At 54.8% G+C, this 18,140-nt stretch overlaps 1 protein-coding gene across 1 annotated transcript; it reads right to left on the bottom strand.

Moving 5' to 3' along the window:
- Nucleotides 1-5,645: 5,645 nt before the first annotated feature.
- On the bottom strand, nucleotides 5,646-17,585 carry LOC122921012 (uncharacterized protein KIAA0895-like). Its single transcript, XM_044270885.1, has 7 exons — nucleotides 17,494-17,585; nucleotides 15,438-16,019; nucleotides 14,892-15,035; nucleotides 7,353-7,485; nucleotides 6,528-6,833; nucleotides 6,084-6,181; nucleotides 5,646-6,004 (listed from the first exon to the last, which is right to left on the bottom strand). Exons 2-7 carry the CDS (start codon nucleotides 15,948-15,950, stop codon nucleotides 5,840-5,842), a joined length of 1,359 nt encoding a protein of 452 aa, XP_044126820.1. The 5' UTR covers nucleotides 15,951-16,019; nucleotides 17,494-17,585; the 3' UTR covers nucleotides 5,646-5,839.
- Nucleotides 17,586-18,140: the final 555 nt, after the last annotated feature.

Below are 18,140 nucleotides of genomic sequence, written 5' to 3'. Positions count from 1 at the left end.
CGTGTCACTGTACATGTTCTTGCACCTCTTGTAGACTTGGAGGCTCCTCGCCCCGCCCCCCCCCCCTGGCAGGAAGGCCTTTGGGGGAGTCCAATGAGTGCACTAGTGGTGGCTCTGACGATGGGGGTTGTGATCCTTCCACTTCCTTTGGAGAGGATGAGAGTTGTTTTTCCCACTGCCTTTTACGGTGTTCTTTTGAGGGTAGTGCACTGGAGGGAGTCTGATGATGGGGGTTGTGTTCTTCCCACTGCCTTGTAGGGTGTTCTTTGAGGGGAGTGCACTGGAGGAACTTTGATGATGGGGGTTGTGTTCCTCCCGCTGCCTTGTAGGGTGGTCTTTGAGGGTAGTGCACTGGAGGCGCTGTGACGATGGGGGTAGTGCACTGGAGGCGCTGTGTCTTTGAGGGTAGTGCACTGGAGGCGCTGTGACGATGGGGGGTTGTGTTCCTCCCGCTGCCTTGTAGGGTGGTCTTTGCTGGGGGTTGCACTGGAGGCACTCTGATGATGGGGGTTGTGTTCTTCCCACTGCCTTGTAGGGTGGTCTTTGAGGGTAGTGCACTGGAGGCGCTGTGACGATGGGGGTTGTGTTCCTCCCGCTGCCTTGTAGGGTGGTCTTTGAGGGTACTGCACTACCTTTGTGTGGAGTGCAGAGGTGGCTCTGATGACGGGGGTTGTCAGTAGGTGATTCCCGCTGCCTTGTAGGGTGGTCTTTGCGGGGAGTTGCACTGGAGGCGCTGTGACGATGGGGGTTGTGTTCCTCCCGCTGCCTTGTAGGGTGGTCTTTGCGGGGAGTTGCACTGGAGGCACTCCGATGATGAGGGATTGTGTTCCTCCCGCTGCCTTGTAGGGTGGTCTTTGAGGGTAGTGTGGAGTGCAGAGGCGGCTCTGATGATGGGGGTTGTCAGTAGGTGATTCCCGCTGCCTTGTAGTCCTTTATCTAGAGGTGGAAAGGTCGCATAGTTAGTCATTAGGTTGCGGCACGCCTTCCTCCGGGGACAGAGTCCGCGCGCTGCACTTCTCTATGGAGGGGGTGAGCATTGTACGGCTCTCTTCCCTCACTGTTCACACTGGCCATGGGTTCGGCTGTGAGTTGTAGAACGGGAAGACGGACACGGACGATGTCCTTCCTGGGATCTGCACCACTGGAAAGCTGCTTGGACATTAACACGGCCACAGAAGAGGAGCTGATGACCCTGCCAGGTGTAACCCGGGCCTTGGCTCAGAGTATCACAGCCCATCGCCGCAAGATCCACGGCTTCCGCCGGGTGGAGGACTTGGCCCCGGTAACTGGGGTGGGCGCTGAGCTCATGCTGGAGCTGCGACCAGAGATTCAAGTGGGAAAGAGCGCCCCCGCTGGAGGAGAAAGTGACGGGCAGGTTGTTGGAGCCAGTGCCGAGGCACCATCAGAAAGCAGAGAGGAGACATGAACATCCATGAGCACGCGTGGGGGTCATTCACCACAGCAGATCTGAACTCCTCCAATGTGAACATGCCCTAAACCTTTCCTTTCAGTCTGAACATTAACTGGGTCTAAACGTACGTATAGTAAAGGCGACCGGTCCGTGCGAGAGCGATGAGGTTTGTCACTATCGGGGGCTGCGAGCGAATCGACCTGAGAAAACAATTAGAAGAATTGCTGTACAGACTGTACTTAAAGACTAATGGCTCCGGGAACACAAGGACCTCTTCTGAATTCGGCCAGCAGGGTAAAGAATGGTGGTTTTCATTATGGCCAGGGCATATTTATGAGAACTAGAGGAGCGCCTCTACATGGACGTAGCTATGAAGAACCATCGTATCGCTTATAATGTCGGATCTCTGCAGGGACGCTAGCCTGGAGATAGCTGCCCTGTCTTATGGCCTCATTCACACGCTGCAGATTTGGTCAGGATTGTACAGAATTAGTATGAAACCCTTCTTGTATATCGCCCCAGTTCTGCCCCCACATCTGCACTGTGTGAATGAGGCCCGACGCTACCAATCCATCTGTGTGCTGCAGTATGTAGTAGTAAAGGAAATGTTCTGCTCTCAGTCCTGTGTGCGGTCGCCTGCGCAGCGTTATCACGTTAACCCTCTGCGCAGCTTCTGCACTTTACACTGTACAGTTAATCAGGAAAATGATCGCAGTTCAGCCTGGTGCCCAGAGGGTTAAGTTGTCAGACACCGTTATCTGCGCCGGCAGACGGGGCCTGGTGCTCATACTGGTCACGTGCTGGGGACTAAAGGTAGGAAATCCCCAGGCCAAAGCCATGCTGAAACCACAGCTGTACTTGCAGACTTCTCTGCCCCCACTGAAGTGGAGAATTGACGTGTGGCTCAGGGAACGCCCCCGTGGCACAGCCGTGCTGCATGTGGGACGCTGGCACCCGAGCGCCACATGGCTGCACAACCCCCAACATGTCCCTCCCGTGAGGACTGAGGCCTTGGACACAATTCTGGTCAGTCTCTTGTAGAAAGCATGTGAATGAGGCCCAGCACTGCAGTAAGGGGTATGTGGCACCCCACGGCATACAGCGGTGCTTCATTGTCGGACAGAGGGAAGTTGAATGCTGCAACAGGGCACGGAGGTGATGTCTCCCTCCCACACCATTTACTAGGCCTGAAGCCTTCCAGAGGACAGCACGATGACATCATCATACCGACCACCTCATTAGGGCAACAAGCAGCTCAGGATTCAGGCCGGAAGAGGCTCGTGCCCCGCGTCGCAACACTATAAGGGTCCATTCACACGTCCGCAAATGGGTCTGCACCCGTTCCTCAATATCAGGAACGGGTGCGGACCCATTTGTTCTCTATGGGGCCGGAAGAGATGCAGAGAGCGGACCCGAACTTCCGGGCTGCAGCTCTGTAATTGTGGACAAGAATAGGCAGTTCTATGGGGTGGGGGGTGGTGGTGGTGTTGCGGATCTGCAATACACTACGGACGTGTGAATGGACTCGCAAGGGGGAATAATTACTACTGGGGGTATTATGGTGGGTGTCGCTTTGGGCTGTCATTTTCCTATGATTTTGTCTAGATCTGGTCAGTGTGTGTTGTATTAGATATTGGGGGTTGTAGTGATGGTCTTCACATCTCCTTGGTACCAGAGATGAGGACCTCTGTGACCCTCAGGAAATGTTGGGAACTCTACACTTCTACAGGGGTAGTAACCCGTCCCCTGCTACTGACAGGGGAAGGACGGATGTGTTTCTGGGTATCTCTGAGACTGGGGGTAGTAGTCAGATGTTGGGGGTAGTAACCCCAAGCTTAGGCATTCTCTCCTGGATTTGCTTCAATACGGCAACTTTATGTGTGACCTCCAATAAACTGCTCACGGGTGACAACTCCTCGTGCTCCGAGCCCCTCGTCGTCGGTCACAATCCGATTTCATGACAGTGGGTTCTGCCACTACTGGAGGGCACTATACGGGGGCATAATTACTACTGGTGGCATTACAGTGGGCTTTATAAATACTGAAAAACACTGAGAGGCTTCATTACTGGGGGCATAATGTCGAGCTCTACTACTACTGGGGGAATTATTACTACGGGTGGCATTATAAATACTGAAAAACACTGAGAGGCTTTATTACTAGGTGGGGGGGATTATTCCTGGGGGAATAATGGTGAGCTCTACTACTACTGGGGCACTATAAGGGGAATTATTACTATGGGGACATTATGGTGGACTTTATTACTAGGGGACTATGGGGAACATGGTTACTAATATGTACATACAATGTTGTCAACTAGCGCTACACCACATCAAATTCGCAGCGGTGTATTAGCAGTCCCGTAACCTGCTACCCGTAGCTCACCCGCGGTGACGTCACCAGCTCAGACGTGAGCGTTCAATTCAACAGGTAACGGGTATATTCTGCCACCGGCAGGGGCGAATTTCCTAATACCTAAATATTAAAGCCAATGCTACAGCCATCCTCTCCTGGATCCATTCCTCCTGTTCTGCACCAGATACAGAATAGAAACGTGGACTATTACAGAACACTGTACCGCAGCAGACACGTCTAAGTGAAGGTAGGACCAAGACATAGACATAGGTTTGTAGCGGTCGGCTACTACGTGATAAGGAGGAAGGCGCTCTGTGTAGTTCTTTGGTATCAATTGCACTATAGCGTGCGGTGTTACATTATTTTATACAGATATATGGTTACTAATATGGGCACTACGGGGGCATTATTACTTCTGGGGCACTACGGGGAGAATTATTACTATTGGTGGGACTTTAGGGAGTCTGGCACGGTATCAGCTTAGCTCAATACTTTTTTGGGGGAAATTATGTTTATAAACTACAAAATGGCGTGGTATTAAAAAGCAGGCAGTGCTCAACCCCATAAGCAGTGGTGCATCTATACTGGGGGGGGGGGGGGGGGGGGGGGCAGATCCTGCACTTGTGGTCTGCTGCTAATGGCAATCCCCAGCAAAATGCATACAATGGAGGATGCCCGCAGCGGACCACAAGTACCACAATAGACATCCTACACAGGATAGCAAATGTGTGGATGTGATAAACAATAAGACTAAATAACTTTAACAAAGATGGGTTCACTCTGCGGTCTTACTAAACCCTCATACTGATGTTAAATTTGAGAGATTAGCCAACATATCCTGAGAGTCGGACCTTGCGCTCCTGTAATTCGCCCACTGGCTCCTGGTATTGCCATACGGCACAGGTAGATTTAGCGTTCGGTCCCGAGCTACTTGAGAAACCTTGGCGCGGTGCTCGGGCTCAGACGTGTCCTCCACAGCAGGATTTGTTGGCTAATCTCTCAAATGTAACACCAGTATGAGGGTTTAGTAAGACCGCAGAGTGTACCCGTCTTTGTAAAAGTTATTGGTATTTTGGACATTATGTTTACACTATTGGGGTTGGGCTCTATTTGCTGGATGTAGTTATTTTTTAGGGTATTGTGTGCCAATAATTACTGAAGGGGGCACTACCTGTGTGGTACCCGAATTTTCAGGGGGACTCTTTCTGCTGGTATTGTGGGTGGCAGGATGGGATGTTCAGAAGGAAAGATGTTTGTCTGTCAAACTCTGGAGAGACAAGTGGCTGAAAGGAGAAGGTGAGGAAAGAACATCTACATCAGAGGAGACGTCACTGGACGTAAGAAGGAAGGCGCGCTGTATTCTCCTGTATGTTTGGTAGAGCAGAATTTAATTTTTTAGCTCCTAGTTATCCATACTAGATCCTAATGCGGGGTCTGACATTTAGAAAGTGCTGCACACAACTGTTTGTGTCCGTCCGAAACCTCACGCTGGAAAACGTGGATCCCGTTTTAGTCCTTTTTATAGGCCGGATACAGTGAGCTCTGGCAGAGTGTGAACTTACCCTAAAATCTATCATTGTTCGCTTTCTTGGGGGTTCTCTGTTAGAACTTCTTATCACTAGGGGGTACTTGGCGTGAAAAGGTTGACAACCAGTGGTCTAGAGCGGTCAGCATCAGAGAACAGCCAGCTGCCAACGTGTCTCTAAGGGTATGGCCACAAGGTCAGTTTTTTGTTTTTTTTTTATCCCAAACCAGAAGTGAATTTAAAAAAAAGTGGTATCTGCCTTTAATACCTTGTCTCCTGATTTTGGAATCCTGACCGTGTGACCATACGCCGATCCTCCAGGATCTGATAGTACATAGCACTGAACAGTGATGGTGACGAGGATCAGTCCGTTTAATAAACAGAGCCCGGGGCCACAACACACAACCATGGGGATCACACCTTCCACGATCCCCGGGACCTTCAGAGCGTTATTAAAACTAATAAAAAGCGTAAGAATAAAAAAGGTGAGGCTCGTGTGACCCAATAGAAAAGTCCAGTCCCCCATGAATAAATATAGAAAGAGCGTGTCAGTCTGGGAGAAGGCTCCGGAGCTCCTCGTCGCTCAGCTGGTTCATCACCATGATGTGATTCAGATGGTGATGATACTTCTCCATGTCCTGCATGAAGTGAGGAAGACGAGCGTCCTTCATCTGAGCAAATGGACGAAGCCGCTCCACGTCCTCGAAGGCGACCTAGAGAACAGGCAATGTCAGTAATCTGCATCCACAACCTTTCCGCCATCTCGTGCTCCGCCATCTCGTGACGGCTTACCTTTCCCAGAGAAGTCAGCAGGCGGAAGTCAATGGAGTGGCGGTGTCGCAGGATGCGGATGATGCCGTCCAGATAGACCTGATCTTTGCTGAAGCAGCCTGTAGGAGATAAAGTCAGGGGTCAGCCTCGCCTAGGAGAATGGGGAAGGGTATGCTGGCCCCACCACTAGGCTCCAGTCACACACATTTCATCTTCCGCTATAATTGGTGTTTAGGATGTGCTGCTGGTTTTGGCTTTAAACATGTGGTCCTGGTGAACTCCACCAATAGAGAGGAAGCTGTGGTTCTAGTTATGGTCCACCAGTCGGTGGATGTCAGGAGGTCTATCAGCAGGGTCTAAGTGCAGTCTTATAGGCACCACCTGACCTGTGCCCGGTAATTGCCCGACTTGGACAAGCCCTGCGCTCAGCCACTGCCTCCTAAACCTGGGATACGCCATGCTTGCCTGGTTGTCCGGTGTCCTTCTGGCCCCTCTTGGCCCGCACACAGTACTCCCACCGCACAGCAGGGTCTTCTACAAACTGCTGCAGGTCATTAAACAGGTTGGAGAAGCTGCAGGTGGCGGCACGACTGATGGCGTAGTAGAGGAGGGCAGCGCGCCACAAGTAGGGGTGTTTCCTGAAAAGCACGCTGTGCAGGCTAGCCAGGCCTTCCTCTGTGGGGTTGGCTGGCTTCAATCCAAATTGTTTGCGACCTTCTGAACCATGCCAGGGCTGCTGAGCGTCGTTCACTCCTCGCAAGTAATGCGTCCCTGCAGAGACAGAAAAAGAGAGCCCTGCTCAGCAGTAATGGGTTATAGGGTGTTACAAGAACTGCCACAACCTCCAGGGGGTACTGCACAGGCTCCCCGTCATCTCTCACTGGAACCTTTCTGCATAGTCTATTAGGAGCATAAAATGAGACTTTCAGGAGCCCCAGATCATCGGGGGCCACGGCCTCTGCTCAGTGCATGTCCCCACATATAGCCACTATCATCAGGGTATACACTGGGCTGAGGATGGCTAGACAGCCTGTCTACTGGGTTGTTCCTGTGCATCACGATTTGGTGATGGCCCTGTTCTTCTTGCAAGTGAAATCTGGAGACCCTCAGGGTCAATGACTGGGTTAGGGCTACCCACAAGGGGACAGGTTAGGGAGAGGGGGTGCAGCTTCACAAAGTGGGCAGTTTGGCATCGCACTTAGCTGTAGAAGGCATTTGCTGAGACCACCCAGTGTCTAATAACATACAGACCCAAATTCCACTCCACCAGAGGGCCCGGCCTGCGCCTACCTATCTCGTGTCGGAGCATCCCCTCCAGCCAGTGCTGCCGTGCACCTAGTAAGTTGATGGTTAGTGTCGGACGGCTGTTCTCATTTGTCATGACCGCCTGAGACAGCAAGTCTTCGGTCAGCTGGACCACCACCTAGACACCACCAGAGAAATAAAGATGGAAACCCAGAGAGCAGCAGCAGACCACCCATGAGGACATTGAGGGAAGAGGAACAAGGAGACGCAGCAAAAAGAAAGGACAGTGGGACCAGAAGCGGGACACAGAAAAAGACCTGGAATTACACACAATTATCACCCCGCAGCTCCTCCATGTGTCACCTTCACACAGACCTCCATCTCCCTGCAGCTCTCCTCCTCCATGTGTCACCTCCACACAGACCTCCATCGCCCTGCAGCTCTCCTCCTCCATGTGTCACCTCCACACAGACCTCCATCGCCCTGCAGCTCTCCTCCTCCATGTGTCACCTTTACACAGACCTCCATCGCCCTGCAGCTCTCCTCCTCCATGTGTCACCTTCACACAGACCTCCATCTCCCTGCAGCTCTCCTCCATGTGTCACCTCCACACAGACCTCCATCGCCCTGCAGCTCTCCTCCTCCATGTGTCACCTTTACACAGACCTCCATCGCCCTGCAGCTCTCCTCCTCCACGTGTCGCCTCCACACAGACCTCAATCGCCCTGCAGCTCTCCTCCTCCACGTGTCTCCTCCACATGTCACCCCCACACAGACCTCCATCGCCCTGCAGCTCTCCTCCTCCATGTGTCACCTCCACACAGACCTCCATCGCACCCTGCAGCTCTCCTCCTCCACGTGTCACCTCCACACAGACCTCCATCGCCCTGCAGCTCTCCTCCTCCACGTGTCACCTCCACACAGACCTCCATCGCCCTGCAGCTCTCCTCCTCACGTGTCACCTCCACACAGACCTCCATCGCCCTGCAGCTCTCCTCCTCCACACAGATCTCCATCGCCCTGCAGATCTCCTCCTCCACGTGTCACCTCCATCCCCCTGCAGCTCTCCTCCTCCACGTGTCACCTCCATCCCCCTGCAGCTCTCCTCCTCCACGTGTCACCTCCATCCCCCTGCAGCTCTCCTCCTCCACGTGTCACCTCCATCCCCCTGCAGCTCTCTCTCCTCCTCCACATGTCACCTCCACACAGACCTCCATCGCCCTGCAGCTCTCCTCCTCCACGTGTCACCTCCATCACCCTGCAGCTCTCCTCCTCCACGTGTCACCTCCATCCCCCTGCAGCTCTCCTCCTCCACGTGTCACCTCCATCCCCCTGCAGCTCTCTCTCCTCCTTCACATGTCACCTCCACACAGACCTCCATCGCCCTGCAGCTCTCCTCCTCCACGTGTCACCTCCATCGCCCTGCAGCTCTTCTCCTCCACGTGTCACCTCCATCGCCCTGCAGCTCTCCTCCTCCACGTGTCACCTCCACACAGACCTCCATCGCCCTGCAGCTCTCCTCCTCGTGTCACCTCCACACAGATCTCCATCGCCCTGCAGCTCTCCTCCTCCACGTGTCACCCTCCATCGCCCTGCAGCTCTCCTCCTCGTGTCACCTCCACACAGATCTCCATCGCCCTGCAGCTCTCCTCCTCCACGTGTCACCTCCATCCCCCTGCAGCTCTCCTCCTCCACGTGTCACCTCCATCGCCCTGCAGCTCTCCTCCTCGTGTCACCTCCACACAGATCTCCATCGCCCTGCAGCTCTCCTCCTCCACGTGTCACCTCCATCCCCCTGCAGCTCTCCTCCTCCACATGTCACCTCCACACAGACCTCCATCGCTTTGCAGCTCTCCTCCTCCACGTGTCACCTCCATCCCCCTGCAGCTCTCCTCCACGTGTCACCTCCATCCCCCTGCAGCTCTCCTCCTCCACGTGTCACCTCCATCCCCCTGCAGCTCTCCTCCTCCACGTGTCACCCTCCACACAGACCTCTATCGCCCTGCAGCTCTCCTCCTCGTGTCACCTCCACACAGATCTCCATCGCCCTGCAGCTCTCCTCCTCCACGTGTCACCTCCATCGCCCTGCAGCTCTCCTCCTCCACGTGTCACCTCCACACAGACCTCCATCGCCCTGCAGCTCTCCTCCTCGTGTCACCTCCACACAGATCTCCATCGCCTTGCAGCTCTCCTCCTCCACGTGTCACCTCCATCGCCCTGCAGCTCTCCTCCTCCACGTGTCACCTCCATCGCCCTGCAGCTCTCCTCCTCGTGTCACCTCCACACAGATCTCCATCGCCCTGCAGCTCTCCTCCTCCACGTGTCACCTCCATCGCCCTGCAGCTCTCCTCCTCCACGTGTCACCTCCATCCCCCTGCAGCTCTCCTCCTCCACGTGTCACCTCCACACAGACCTCCATCGCCCTGCAGCTCTCCTCCTCCACGTGTCACCTCCACACAGACCTCCATCGCCCTGCAGCTCTCCTCCTCCACGTGTCACCTCCACACAGACCTCCATCGCCCTGCAGCTCTCCTCCTCCACGTGTCACCTCCACACAGATCTCCATCGCCCTGCAGCTCTCCTCCTCCACGTGTCACCTCCATCGCCCTGCAGCTCTCCTCCTCCACGTGTCACCTCCACACAGACCTCCATCGCCCTGCAGCTCTCCTCCTCGTGTCACCTCCACACAGATCTCCATCGCCTTGCAGCTCTCCTCCTCCACGTGTCACCTCCATCGCCCTGCAGCTCTCCTCCTCGTGTCACCTCCACACAGATCTCCATCGCCCTGCAGCTCTCCTCCTCCACGTGTCACCTCCATCGCCCTGCAGCTCTCCTCCTCGTGTCACCTCCACACAGATCTCCATCGCCCTGCAGCTCTCCTCCTCCACGTGTCACCTCCATCCCCCTGCAGCTCTCCTCCTCCACATGTCACCTCCACACAGACCTCCATCGCTTTGCAGCTCTCCTCCTCCACGTGTCACCTCCATCACCCTGCAGCTCTCCTCCTCCACGTGTCACCTCCATCCCCCTGCAGCTCTCCTCCTCCACGTGTCACCTCCATCCCCCTGCAGCTCTCTCTCCTCCTTCACATGTCACCTCCACACAGACCTCCATCGCCCTGCAGCTCTCCTCCTCCACGTGTCACCTCCATCGCCTGCAGCTCTTCTCCTCCACGTGTCACCTCCATCGCCCTGCAGCTCTCCTCCTCCACGTGTCACCTCCACACAGACCTCCATCGCCCTGCAGCTCTCCTCCTCGTGTCACCTCCACACAGATCTCCATCGCCCTGCAGCTCTCCTCCTCCACGTGTCACCTCCATCGCCCTGCAGCTCTCCTCCTCGTGTCACCTCCACACAGATCTCCATCGCCCTGCAGCTCTCCTCCTCCACGTGTCACCTCCATCGCCCTGCAGCTCTCCTCCTCCACGTGTCACCTCCATCGCCCTGCAGCTCTCCTCCTCGTGTCACCTCCACACAGATCTCCATCGCCCTGCAGCTCTCCTCCTCCACGTGTCACCTCCATCCCCCTGCAGCTCTCCTCCTCCACATGTCACCTCCACACAGACCTCCATCGCTTTGCAGCTCTCCTCCTCCACGTGTCACCTCCATCCCCCTGCAGCTCTCCTCCACGTGTCACCTCCATCCCCCTGCAGCTCTCCTCCTCCACGTGTCACCTCCATCCCCCTGCAGCTCTCCTCCTCCACGTGTCACCTCCACACAGACCTCTATCGCCCTGCAGCTCTCCTCCTCGTGTCACCTCCACACAGATCTCCATCGCCCTGCAGCTCTCCTCCTCCACGTGTCACCTCCATCGCCCTGCAGCTCTCCTCCTCCACGTGTCACCTCCACACAGACCTCCATCGCCCTGCAGCTCTCCTCCTCGTGTCACCTCCACACAGATCTCCATCGCCTTGCAGCTCTCCTCCTCCACGTGTCACCTCCATCGCCCTGCAGCTCTCCTCCTCCACGTGTCACCTCCATCGCCCTGCAGCTCTCCTCCTCGTGTCACCTCCACACAGATCTCCATCGCCCTGCAGCTCTCCTCCTCCACGTGTCACCTCCATCGCCCTGCAGCTCTCCTCCTCCACGTGTCACCTCCATCCCCCTGCAGCTCTCCTCCTCCACGTGTCACCTCCACACAGACCTCCATCGCCCTGCAGCTCTCCTCCTCCACGTGTCACCTCCACACAGACCTCCATCGCCCTGCAGCTCTCCTCCTCCACGTGTCACCTCCACACAGACCTCCATCGCCCTGCAGCTCTCCTCCTCCACGTGTCACCTCCACACAGATCTCCATCGCCCTGCAGCTCTCCTCCTCCACGTGTCACCTCCATCGCCCTGCAGCTCTCCTCCTCCACGTGTCACCTCCACACAGACCTCCATCGCCCTGCAGCTCTCCTCCTCGTGTCACCTCCACACAGATCTCCATCGCCTTGCAGCTCTCCTCCTCCACGTGTCACCTCCATCGCCCTGCAGCTCTCCTCCTCGTGTCACCTCCACACAGATCTCCATCGCCCTGCAGCTCTCCTCCTCCACGTGTCACCTCCATCGCCCTGCAGCTCTCCTCCTCGTGTCACCTCCACACAGATCTCCATCGCCCTGCAGCTCTCCTCCTCCACGTGTCACCTCCATCCCCCTGCAGCTCTCCTCCTCCACATGTCACCTCCACACAGACCTCCATCGCTTTGCAGCTCTCCTCCTCCACGTGTCACCTCCATCACCCTGCAGCTCTCCTCCTCCACGTGTCACCTCCATCCCCCTGCAGCTCTCCTCCTCCACGTGTCACCTCCATCCCCCTGCAGCTCTCTCTCCTCCTTCACATGTCACCTCCACACAGACCTCCATCGCCCTGCAGCTCTCCTCCTCCACGTGTCACCTCCATCGCCCTGCAGCTCTTCTCCTCCACGTGTCACCTCCATCGCCCTGCAGCTCTCCTCCTCCACGTGTCACCTCCACACAGACCTCCATCGCCCTGCAGCTCTCCTCCTCGTGTCACCTCCACACAGATCTCCATCGCCCTGCAGCTCTCCTCCTCCACGTGTCACCTCCATCGCCCTGCAGCTCTCCTCCTCGTGTCACCTCCACACAGATCTCCATCGCCCTGCAGCTCTCCTCCTCCACGTGTCACCTCCATCGCCCTGCAGCTCTCCTCCTCCACGTGTCACCTCCATCGCCCTGCAGCTCTCCTCCTCGTGTCACCTCCACACAGATCTCCATCGCCCTGCAGCTCTCCTCCTCCACGTGTCACCTCCATCCCCCTGCAGCTCTCCTCCTCCACATGTCACCTCCACACAGACCTCCATCGCTTTGCAGCTCTCCTCCTCCACGTGTCACCTCCATCCCCCTGCAGCTCTCCTCCACGTGTCACCTCCATCCCCCTGCAGCTCTCCTCCTCCACGTGTCACCTCCATCCCCCTGCAGCTCTCCTCCTCCACGTGTCACCTCCACACAGACCTCTATCGCCCTGCAGCTCTCCTCCTCGTGTCACCTCCACACAGATCTCCATCGCCCTGCAGCTCTCCTCCTCCACGTGTCACCTCCATCGCCCTGCAGCTCTCCTCCTCCACGTGTCACCTCCACACAGACCTCCATCGCCCTGCAGCTCTCCTCCTCGTGTCACCTCCACACAGATCTCCATCGCCTTGCAGCTCTCCTCCTCCACGTGTCACCTCCATCGCCCTGCAGCTCTCCTCCTCCACGTGTCACCTCCATCGCCCTGCAGCTCTCCTCCTCGTGTCACCTCCACACAGATCTCCATCGCCCTGCAGCTCTCCTCCTCCACGTGTCACCTCCATCGCCCTGCAGCTCTCCTCCTCCACGTGTCACCTCCATCCCCCTGCAGCTCTCCTCCTCCACGTGTCACCTCCACACAGACCTCCATCGCCCTGCAGCTCTCCTCCTCCACGTGTCACCTCCACACAGACCTCCATCGCCCTGCAGCTCTCCTCCTCCACGTGTCACCTCCACACAGACCTCCATCGCCCTGCAGCTCTCCTCCTCCACGTGTCACCTCCACACAGATCTCCATCGCCCTGCAGCTCTCCTCCTCCACGTGTCACCTCCATCGCCCTGCAGCTCTCCTCCTCCACGTGTCACCTCCACACAGACCTCCATCGCCCTGCAGCTCTCCTCCTCGTGTCACCTCCACACAGATCTCCATCGCCTTGCAGCTCTCCTCCTCCACGTGTCACCTCCATCGCCCTGCAGCTCTCCTCCTCCACGTGTCACCTCCATCGCCCTGCAGCTCTCCTCCTCGTGTCACCTCCACACAGATCTCCATCGCCCTGCAGCTCTCCTCCTCCACGTGTCACCTCCATCGCCCTGCAGCTCTCCTCCTCCACGTGTCACCTCCATCCCCCTGCAGCTCTCCTCCTCCACGTGTCACCTCCACACAGACCTCCATCGCCCTGCAGCTCTCCTCCTCCACGTGTCACCTCCACACAGACCTCCATCGCCCTGCAGCTCTCCTCCTCCACGTGTCACCTCCACACAGACCTCCATCACCCTGCAGCTCTCCTCCTCGTGTCACCTCCACACAGATCTCCATCGCCCTGCAGCTCTCCTCCTCCACGTGTCACCTCCATCGCCCTGCAGCTCTCCTCCTCGTGTCACCTCCACACAGATCTCCATCGCCCTGCAGCTCTCCTCCTCCACGTGTCACCTCCATCCCCCTGCAGCTCTCCTCCTCCACGTGTCACCTCCACACAGACCTCCATCGCCCTGCAGCTCTCCTCCTCCACGTGTCACCTCCATCGCCCTGCAGCTCTCCTCCTCCACGTGTCACCTCCACACAGACCTCCATCGCCCTGCAGCTCTCCTCCTCCACGTGTCACCTCCATCGCCCTGCAGCTCTCCTCCTCCACGTGTCACCTCCACACAGACCTCTATCGCCCTGCGGCTCTCCTCCTCCACGTGTCACCTCCACACAGATCTCCATCGCCCTGCAGCTCTCCTCCTCCACGTGTCACCTCCATCGCCCTGCAGCTCTCCTCCTCCACGTGTCACCTCCATCGCCCTGCAGCTCTCCTCCTCGTGTCACCTCCACACAGATCTCCATCGCCCTGCAGCTCTCCTCCTCCACGTGTCACCTCCATCCCCCTGCAGCTCTCCTCCTCCACGTGTCACCTCCATCCCCCTGCAGCTCTCCTCCTCCACATGTCACCTCCACACAGACCTCCATCGCCCTGCAGCTCTCCTCCTCCACGTGTCACCTCCACACAGATCTCCATCGCCCTGCAGCTCTCCTCCTCCACGTGTCACCTCCATCCCCCTGCAGCTCTCCTCCTCCACGTGTCACCTCCATCCCCCTGCAGCTCTCCTCCTCCACGTGTCACCTCCACACAGACCTCCATCGCCCTGCAGCTCTCCTCCTCCACGTGTCACCTCCATCGCCCTGCAGCTCTCCTCCTCCACGTGTCACCTCCATCGCCCTGCAGCTCTCCTCCTCCACGTGTCACCTCCATCGCCCTGCAGCTCTCCTCCTCCACGTGTCAGCTTCACCTTATGGTTTCCCTGCAGTCACGCTTTTCACATCCTCACGCTTTCCCTTCATGCATGTTCCCGTCTTCCAGCTTTGCCCTCTCACCTCACCGCTGCAGTTCTCTTTCTGCATGTACCGCCGACAACACGACCAGATCTGACACTTGCTGAGCAGATTTCCTCCAGTCTGTGACTCAAAGCTTTCATAACTTCCATATTTGTCCAGGACCGCGTTCAGTATTCTCAGCGACTGCAGAGAGAACATGGAGAGCAGTCACGCCGGACATGGTGCAGCTAATAATTAAGGCTCATTTTGGACTTTTCTCCTGAATTGACGCTAAAACATGGAAAACAATTTACTACTGCAAACAGAAAAATACACGTTCTTTATAGATCCCAATACACGCAACAGACGTGTGGCTGGGGGTCTACATGAGATATCACACAGGTGCGGGACCACCCTGCTGATTAACGAGATGACAGCATTCAGTCCTCGCAGCAGCTGTAAAGCGAGGTGTCTGCTCCAGCGCTGTGTGACATCTAGTGGCCAGTATGAAAACTGCAGTATTTCTCAAACCATGTTATAGTTTACACCTGGCCGGTATCTCTATCCTGCCCCAGTCGGGTAGGCTCGGCATGGCGCATTACCTACCTGGACCAGGAACTGGTTCGATGCTTGGCTGTATTTCTCCAGCACACTGAGGGACATGGGTTCCTGATACTGGAATTGTGGGTTGTAGCTATAGTTGGAGAGGAAGAAATTATCACGCTCCTGCTCCACATTGGTGGGCCGAAGAGCGACAAGGAGGCAGGAGGTCCTCTTTATGGCCTTGCTGTCAGCAGCCTTACTGATGGACGGCAGAGACCCGGCAGGACGCATTCTGCCCCGGGAGCTGCTGCTGCTGCTGCTACTGTTGAGGGTGCAGGAGCTCTCACTGCGACGCAGCCAACTACATGCCCCCCCGTAGAGCGCGCACCCCGAGAGCCTCCGCTGGGCCACCACACCCGACGAGAGGCTCCTACTCAGGCTCCTGCTGGGACCAGGCTGCGGGGGCACATGGAAGCCGTTCATCTGAGAGGACTTCTTCTTGGAGTGGGCCTCACTCTTATCAGAAGATGTAGACGACATTGTGTTATAGGCCTGGCGAGCGGCGTCCACCACCATTCTCCACTGTCAGAGACACCAGAAGGGGAAGACCACAGCTGGAGACGAGATCCTGTGCCCTGGGACCCCCTGCAAGGAGAGAGATGCAAAACCATCCAGAGATCAGCGGCTCGCAGGTATACCAGTGCTGCTATCAGACAACATTATCAGCAGGTAAAGGTTGAACTCAGGGTTTTTTATAACTGGAGACGCCTGAGAAGGAGCCTAAGAAACAGAGATGAACGGGAACACAGGCGCGCGCTCACACCGGATGTGTCCGTCCTCCCCGAAGAGGGAGCGCGTCCCAGTCTGTACAAGCGGCGCGTGCTTCACCTGCACCATGGTGATTATAACACTATATATACACACGTCTACCGCATATAACACTATATATACTGTCTACCGCATATAATAACACTATATATACTGTCTACCGCATATAACACTATATATACTGTCTACCGCATATAATAACACTATATACACACGTCTACCGCATATAATAACACTATATATATACTGTCTACCGCATATAATAACACTATATACACACGTCTACCGCATATAATAACACTATATATATACTGTCTACCGCATATAATAACACTATATAGACACATCTACCGCATATAATAACACTATATATATACTGTCTACCGCATATAATAACACTATATATATACTGTCTACCGCATATAATAACACTATATATATACTGTCTACCGCATATAACAACACTATATATTACACGTCTACCGCATATAATAACACTATATATACACATCTACCGCATATAATAACACTATATATTACACGTCTACCGCATATAATAACACTATATATATACTGTCTACCGCATATAATAACACTATATATATACTGTCTACAGCATATAATAACACTATATATTACACGTCTACCGCATATAATAACACTATATATTACACATCTACCGCATATAAAAACACTATATATACTGTCTACCGCATATAAAAACACTATATATACTGTCTACCGCATATAATAACACTATATAGACACATCTACCGCATATAATAACACTATATATACTGTCTACTGCATATAATAACACTATATATATATACACATCTACCGCATATAATAACACTATATATACACGTCTACCGCATATAATAACACTATATATACACATCTACCGCATATAATAACACTATATATACTGTCTACCGCATATAATAACACTATATATACACGTCTACCGCATATAATAACACTATATATACACATCTACCGCATATAATAACTATATATATATATATATATATACACGTCTACCGCATATAATAACACTATATATACACGTCTACTGCATATAATAACTATATATATATATATACTGTCTACCGCATATATTAACACTATGTATACTGTCTACCGCATATAATAACACTATATATATATATACACATCTACTGCATATAATAACACAACACTATATACACATCTACCACATATAATCACTATATATATATATATATATTCACGTCAGTCACATATAATATTAACCCTTTCTGGCAGTTACCGTTAGCAGCAGCATCTTCTGTGCCGGTGACACCACGTGACTCTGGACAATGGCTGGGATGAGAGGACACGTGACATCCCGCCACTCCTTACAACCCGCTGTCACTGAATATTAGTGGGAGGACTCATGTTAGTGACGTCAGAAGGCGTGTGTAGCCTTAGGTTACAGCGCATGCGCTGTTCAGTAGAGCCGGGCCCGGCGGCTTTGGCTCTGGCTGTCGTTTTTCAGTCACGGGCAGGACGAGGACGGCTGCTGGAGGTGGAGGGCGGCCTGAATAGTGATAGAGAGGTAGAGAGCGGCCTGAATAGTAATAGAGAGGTGGAGAGCGGCCTGAATAGTAATAGAGAGGTGGAGAGCGGCCTGAATAGTAATAGAGAGGTGGAGAGCGGCCTGAATAGTGATAGAGAGGTGGAGAGCGGCCTGAATAGTGATAGAGAGGTGGAGGGCGGCCTAAATAGTGATAGAGAGGTGGAGGGCGGCCTGAATAGTGATAGAGAGGTGGAGGGGCGGCCTGAATAGTGATAGAGAGGTGGAGAGCGGCCTGAATAGTGATAGAGAGGTGGAGGGGCGGCCTGAATAGTGATAGAGAGGTGGAGGGGCGGCCTGAATAGTGATAGAGAGGTGGAGGGGCGGCCTGAATAGTGATA

The sequence above is a fragment of the Bufo gargarizans genome, chromosome 10, assembly GCF_014858855.1.
Source record: "Bufo gargarizans isolate SCDJY-AF-19 chromosome 10, ASM1485885v1, whole genome shotgun sequence".
Lineage (NCBI taxonomy): Eukaryota > Metazoa > Chordata > Amphibia > Anura > Bufonidae > Bufo > Bufo gargarizans.
This window is presented reverse-complemented; position numbering and strand designations above follow the sequence as displayed.